Here is a 7,876-nt window from a genome sequence, read left to right on the forward strand (position 1 = left end):
ATTAATTTTTGTGTTTATTAATTTTTAAAAAATTATGTTTATCTTTTGAATTATAAATCATAAAAACCAATTATTTTTATTTAAAAATAAAAATAAAACTGAAAGACAGTAAAAAGTGAAAAGTCATTATTTTCCGTTTTTTGATGAGGAAAAGGAAAGTGCAGAAAAATTGTTTTTTGACGAGGGAAAGGAAAATAAGGAAAAATTAATGTGACAGTAAAAAAGTAAAAGATTTCTTATACCTTAGAGAAAAGGTCATTGTGTATGTTTTTTTTACAAAAATGGTCCATATGTTTTAATAGTATACTCTTTGGTCCATCTGTTTAAAAAAAAATAGAAAATGGTTCTAGCTAATAGAAAATTTTGCAAATTACACAAAACAGAAATAAATAAACTCCGGCATTTGTACTCCTCAAAACGAATGGGCGAAACGAATGGAGGCAATTTCTAGTTTGTCTAATAAAATGTAAACAAAATGAATGAATATAAAAAAAAGAGAAAAAAAAAAAAGACGTTTACCACAAAAGGGTGTGTGAAATAACTCATAACCACCTACCTTGTCTGCCTATTATTGTGTGTGCTTTGAATTTACGACTGAAATTTACTGCCATTACATTAAGGGTAAATGACAGTTGTACCTCTAGTCATAAAAGGAAACAAAAACTGATACCCCGTTTCTTATCAATCACGTACTTACTTAATTGCAACTCTCTTTTGGCCCCTTCGGTTTTAGCCTTTAAGTTATAAGTTAGGACTTTAATGCTCGGATTAATAAACTCACCAATGTAAAGTTTGAAAATCTTCAAGCTTTATTTTTGTAATATAATGGTAATCATATCATTTAATAATGAATGATACCGAGTATGTATATGTTAATATGCATCCAAGGGTGGCCAGAGTGGTTCGGTTTGGGTTGGTGGTACCACTAGGGATTGTGGATTGCCCAATCAAGAGTGGTGCCACTTATTTGCTCTCTCTCTCCATGTGCTTAAAATTTATATATATATATATATATATATATATATATATATATATATATATATATATATATATATATATATATATATATATATATATATATATATATATATATATATATATATATTGTTTTGTATGTTTTTAATGTGATAAAAATGTTATTATTTTTATACGTTGTGTCGGAAAAAGACAGAATAAATATTCGAAAGAAAAGTTGATATGAAACTGATGTGAGAACAAGTTGACATGTATAAGGTCAAACAAATTCGATGGGCAAGAATGATACCGGCAGCACCAGTGGGTTACAATTCCGGCAACAAAAAGGTATAGTGGGTTGGAGAAATTAATGTGGACCCCTCAATAAATGCAATGCATTTTACATATGAGAATTTCTTTGATGCAAAAAAGGATTCCACTGCTTTTTCTTGAAGACCTTTTTTTTTCTAGATTTTAAGCGAAAAGTCTGCGGTGTTTTGGGGGATATTTATACTAGTAGTATTTTCTAATATAACTTAATTTATTTAGTTAAAATTGTTTTGTGATTGATTCAATTGTTTATAAAAATACATAAGTAATTTGATAGAGTTAAATAATCAATTTTGAGTAATTAATTCACTTCCGTTTAAAACCAGAGCTCAATTGTATGAAAACAAACTTCCTACACCTAGACCACCTTCCTTTTTGGTAGCTAACACTCTGCCCCAACTAACCTAGTGCATGCATCTTTGTCCTAAATCAGCTCCCCAAAAGAATCTAACTCTAAGAGACTCAAAAAACACAAAACCGAAATAGAAACCGGAAAGAAAGACGTGATACATCCCAATGGACCCTAGAACATACTTCAATAAAATAAGGTGTCCCCCAATAAGAATTAGATTTAGCTTTCCAAACCGAAAGCCTGTTCCCAAACCGATCCAAAAGCCCTGACCACGAAGAAATATGTGACATACAATGAACAACCGCGACACCCAAATGCATGAAAGGCAATGCACTAAATAAGTTGATATTAAAATATCATATACTAAGTGTTCTTTCGGTGTTGGTATTGAAAAAATACTATCGTGTTAACAAATCTTCCATTTAAAGCATCTCCAACCATAACATCAAAATTTTATTCAATTTGCATATATGATATTCTATTTCTCACAATACCGTTTCTAACATGTGTCAGATAATAAAACACCATATTTGATGTTTCACCATCTATTTACACCATGCTTAAAGTGTGATTCTTTTACATATACAATTTGTTCCTACAAAGTTTGACTAATCGATCATTTCAATTGTAACATATGCTATATATTCAAGACTGTTAATTTAAATCGTTTATTAGCTTATTGTTTTGACGAAATATAATACACTGTCCATCGACTTAAATAAACAGGCATCAATATATTGTTTTTCTAGCTCATTTAAAAATACTTGCTAACTTAATGGCAACCAATTGACCATTTTACCACTGTTTTAACACTAAGAAAAATATGTATAAGCATAATTTGTCAAACAATTTTACCAAATTAACTGCATGTATGTAAAATTTATTTTTTATGTTAAACAACATATTTAGAACATTTTATGATTAAATAAACTGAATATACACAATATCCCACAACTCCATCTTTACCACCAGTCTTGTATTTTCACAACTTGCAAAATAAAACAATTTTTTTTTCAAATATCAAAATTAACATTCCAAAAACAAATACTTACCTTGATATTTCCTTGGTTCTACAACACCTCATCATCTTGCTGTTGATATATGGACGCCTCCGGAATCGGCAATGCCGGGGGAGTTCCGGGTGGAATTGAAGCCGCCCCATTTTCACCGGCACACACACATAAAGCCTCGGCATCACGAAGAACCGGGTCAAGCTCGATTTGACCACTCAATTCATTTATGAATTTCAAAAGGGTATCAAAGTCCATTTCCTCCCCCATTATTTTGCCTCGGTGTCTTTTGAGAATTGCTATGCATACGTATAGGTGAAGGTGTTCGCTTAGATAGTGTGTCCATAATACTTCCCATAGCCTTAATGTTTTATCGTATTCGAATTCCCTGAAATCATGTGGTGGAATTTAGTTAGTATTGTGGCTTTGTGAGGGTAGAAGAGTAATTTTACACTTGCCTTTTGAATTGGATGAGGATCCAGCGGAAACAGAAGAAGTAATTCAAGCAGTCGTTTTGTTTGAAGTAGTTGTGTAATGGGCTGTCGAGGAGTTCCACCAGCTGCCATATTAAACAATAAAATAAATGTTAGAAACCGCAACTAAGGAATGGAAACGCGGATTCCGGCGGAATTGGAATTCGAGATTCCATTTTCATGACATGTTTGGTCGACAATTTGGACTCAATTCAACTCTTTTCAGATTTCTTGGAATTCCATGTTCGATAATCGCAGCTAAGAATTGGAATCGTGGATTCCAGCGGAATTGGAATTACAGATTCCATTCCATGGTGTATTTTGAAAAATTGGATAAAAATCAATTCCGTCAAATTCCTTCGAATTTCATATTTGGAGTTCAACCATTCATAGGGGTGGCCGGGCGGGTGGGAAGGAATTCAGTTTTATTCCTCCTTTTCTTTTATTAAATGACCAAAATACCCTTGTTATATATTTGAGAAAGAGAGTGGACCTTTGATAGTGCAAAGAGTTGAGAGTGCATGCCGTTTTGATCACGGTTGAAATTTGGTCCTAATCTTTCCATTAAAGAAACAAAACACCAGAAAGCTTCTGATTCATCTTGCATGATGAACAATATAGGAGAGAGGAGATCACTCATGCCCTGTGAGAAAAAAGACAGGGGTAAAATAGTCATTTTACTTGGACTTCACGGACATTTTTTAACACCATCAGTACCAGGGACAAATCTTGCAACAAAACTAAACTTTATCAAACACTTGTGCAAAAAAATGCAATATCTAGATGAAAACCATAACTTTTGAAATACCACAAGGACGAAATTGTAATTTACTCTAAAAATAATAGTGGCATGTTACCTGGCAATAACCAAGATCAAAGTTGTAGAATGAGTAAGTCAGCAATATATCATGCAAAAGGCGTACATTTGGATTATCATCACCCTCATAGAACGATAATGACCTGTCAGTCCTTACCTTCAAAACAGAAATAAAAACATTTAAATAAAAAACCAAATTTTAAATAATATGAAAAGTATGGCCATTTTCATACCACATCTTTCTCAATCAAACCCCTCCTTTCTCTAAATTTTGTAAACCTTTTAGCCTGTTCTGGGGAAATACTCTGCAAGATGAAATTGCAATAAATATAATAAATATGTGAGTGATACAAGTTGGAAGGGCAAAATAGTCATTTACCTGCCACTGGTTTTTGATAGTCATGTACTCTGCTGTTTTAACTGAGACAACATACTGCCTCTCTGCATATGTGGAATCGTATGAATAATACCCCAATAAAAATGCCCAAACCTGGAATTACATGTCATTAACAGATTCAGTTAAAATTAGCCGAAAGGGTAAATGTGTAAATTGTACCAAAATATAAAAACCTCTTTTCGCAAGTTGTGTTCCACTCCCCCGTAGAATATTCTCTTTTTTAAAGCATCTGGATCCATGATTCGGCCTTCATAATCCAAAAAGCTTGACCACTGTATAACAGAAATAACATTACTTGATTTATTTTTCTATTAATTTTATATAAAAGGGCAACTTACATGGAAAAGCAACATACTTTACTTTTTTTTACCAAAATAATGAAATGTGTTGCTATTTCCTGAAATTTACCATATAAAAAATTAAAAACAAATGTGTATTTACCTCTTCAACCCCCAAAGGATGCTGCCTTGGTTTTCCCCATACCAGTGATAACTTATCAAACTGCCAAAAATAATAACTTTATAATTAATACATATAAAAAAATTTCAAATTTTCAGAATTGATCCTTGAGGTATACACAATTTTCAGATTTGGTCCAAGGGCATTTTGGTCATTTAGGAAAAAAAAACCCTGACTACTCAAAAGTTAAAGTTAACACCAGAAGGACCATTCATGCAATTTCCGAAACCATAGGGACCAGCGGCGTGACATTTTTCATAGAAGTCTTCAAAGTGCAATATTTTACAAACCAAAGGGACCCATTATGAAAATTTATCTTTATTTTTTGATATTAATTACCTCGATAGGGTCAGAAGGTACAGGGACTAATTTGGGAACTATTGGGTCATCAATGGGGGCCATTTCAAGAGGCTGGTGGTCTTTAGAAGCCCAATTATTTCTCCTCCTTTCACCTTGACTTTGACTTTGACTTTGACTTTGACTTTGACTTTGACCATGACCATGACCATCAACAAGGTTGTCACGGAAGAGTTGGGAAGTTGTTTCCCGGGCAAACCTTGTGACAAGAGAGAATTTTTCTAAAACTTGAATGGAAAGATCTCGGGCAGGGTCATGAGTTTTTTGCCTCTGCCTGATGTTTAGCTGCCCGCTGCCCGAATGATTGTCTTCTGAAGTGGTGACTGTATCAAGTCTCTCCTGATTGTTGTTATCAGAGGGAGAGCCTCTGAATGAAGATGAAGGTGTTCCATTTGCAAGAGATCTTGGAAGCTCCAATGAAGACAAAGTTCTTTGAAGAGGGTCTTGAAAGTTATTTACAAGAAAGACATTCGCATCTTCTGATGATCTGAAAGTTTTTAAAAATATCATATTAGAAGATAATGTTTTTAAGGACCAAAACTGTAAAAAGATTCTTTTTTGGACATAAACCACCAACCTGACAATAAGGACATGCTGTTTAACTGTAGCAAGAAACTCCCGGACTCCTCCACTATAGAAGTAAAGAGGAGGGAATGCTAGACCTGAAATTAAGTAGATAATATTTACAAAATCATAAATATATTTTGCCTTATTGCATACACAAATGCAAACAAATAAATAAGATCAAATTATAGTGACAACATACCAGATGATAAAACAACAATAACATACTGCCACCCAATTGTTGGTGTATGCCTACGAATTGACTGGATATCAGAAAATGGTACTGCTCTTATGGTGTACAAATTTTTATCTGCAAAAATCAACATCAAAGAGTCAAAAGACATAATTGTATACATAATTGCATATACATATAAAGAGTCAAAAGACGAGACTAACCTTTCTCAGAAAGCCTTGGATTTGAGCTTTGGCCTTTATAAGGTATCCATGTCTATTATGACAAAAACAAGTATATCTTACAACTATAATAAACAACCTAAAAGAACATGAATTATAAAAGACTAAAATAGAACTTTAGAGGAATAGGAGTAGGGCATTACCATATATAGTGAAGAACCTTGTTTGATCAACTTCAAACGCCCACTGATCCTTTCTGTGGCATATTGAGTTGGATGAATTGTGACATTATCCTTGAGGTAAACTATTTGTGCATCTTCTGGATCACTAGAAGAGCTTTTCTTGCTACTGTCACTACGGGTCACACTTGATGAGCCCTAAAACATATTGAAAATAGGTTGAACCTAAGGATACAAGACTTGGGCTTCTAAATAAATTCAATGTAAAGCAACACGAACTGATTAAATGAACTGATTAGTAATGATTTATCACTCTAAATCCAAAACACAAGCAAGCATAGCTTAATCATGAATTTCACATCAATAACTTTAACATTAAGTGAACTTTTAACATAAAATAGTTGAATTCTATGAAAGCAATTTTGATCAAGTCAAACATAGATATAGACACAAAAACTTTTAGAAGTTTCTCCCTTGACCTAGTTACAGTTATCAACTAAGAAGATCACTTCCAATCAATATGAAGTAATTTGTTAACTTATCCAGCTACTATTACTAACAGTGCTTAACCAAGCCCTAAAACACAGATCAAGCCAACAGCTTCTGAATAAATCCAATTGAACTACTGCCTAGCGAGTTTCGCATAAATATGAGTACGCATCAATAGCTTTCCAATTAGACCACTACAAGTACAAACAGTAACAGATCATGCTACCAAAGTGATCAAATGATAACAGATCGCATTCAATCACCAAACACGATTCAACTTCTATCACTAACAAACTTGATCGCAGGAGCCCTAACTTACTCGAAACCAATAACCTTTAACCTCGCCGCCTAAACACTCAAACTAAATTCAATTCGCATCATTACCATTCAAATCAATTCACAACTAATTCTCAACTAAGACTACAAGACGCAATAGTTTAGAAAGAAACGACAATTTACTTCTAATTTCAGGATTGATATTACATATAGTAAGATGGAGTTGCTTACTTGTTTCGACGCTGCAGCATAATCGGCGTCGTCGGACAAATCGTGAATATCAGTTTCGTGCATCGCTGCCGGCGATAGATGCAATTAGGAAAGAGGAACGCGGTGATGAGCTGGATTTCTTCCGATACGGAGAGAATTAGAACAGAGTAAGGTGGAGATTGGGGGTTAAGATGAAACTCTAGAATCTGATATAAATGTTGTGGAATAAACCGTTTTGTTTTATGTTTTTAGATTTAATATATACTTATAACAATTTACTTTCACTAAAATAGTTTTTATTTAACTGTTTGTTATAGCAATTGATTTAATTTTATGAGTTTGTGATGATCGGTTACTAATACAATGAATATTTATATATTGTTTGAATTGCATAATAATTGTATTCATTATTATTGTTATTATTTATATAAGTATATATCTTAACAATGTTCCACTTGAATATAAAACCAAAATAAGGATAATTCAATAACTTAAAGGCTAAGAATAGCAGTTATATTCCATGACGAAGGAATTGCCTCTTAGCGCGTTTTCAGTCCCTCGGTTGGTTACCTGTGGTGGGTGATCATTAAACGTTCTCTTTTGTCGACGATATCAATTAAAATCTGTTGTTTTTTAGTAATTTGTTTAAGTATTT

General features: G+C 33.2%; 1 protein-coding gene across 1 annotated transcript; it reads right to left on the bottom strand.

Moving 5' to 3' along the window:
- Positions 1 to 2,506: 2,506 nt before the first annotated feature.
- On the bottom strand, positions 2,507 to 7,454 carry LOC111877813 (uncharacterized). The gene is made up of 14 exons (XM_023874320.3): positions 7,243 to 7,454; positions 6,271 to 6,444; positions 6,110 to 6,161; positions 5,916 to 6,023; positions 5,727 to 5,811; positions 5,132 to 5,636; positions 4,775 to 4,834; positions 4,507 to 4,605; positions 4,316 to 4,426; positions 4,170 to 4,241; positions 3,977 to 4,093; positions 3,613 to 3,762; positions 3,105 to 3,205; positions 2,507 to 3,034 (listed from the first exon to the last, which is right to left on the bottom strand). The coding sequence occupies exons 1-14, from the start codon at positions 7,303 to 7,305 to the stop codon at positions 2,707 to 2,709; spliced, it is 2,025 nt and encodes a 674-aa protein (XP_023730088.1). The 5' UTR covers positions 7,306 to 7,454; the 3' UTR covers positions 2,507 to 2,706.
- Between the last annotated feature and the right edge of the window lie 422 nt (positions 7,455 to 7,876).

The sequence above is a fragment of the Lactuca sativa genome, chromosome 7 (assembly GCF_002870075.4).
Source record: "Lactuca sativa cultivar Salinas chromosome 7, Lsat_Salinas_v11, whole genome shotgun sequence".
Classification (NCBI taxonomy): domain Eukaryota; kingdom Viridiplantae; phylum Streptophyta; class Magnoliopsida; order Asterales; family Asteraceae; genus Lactuca; species Lactuca sativa.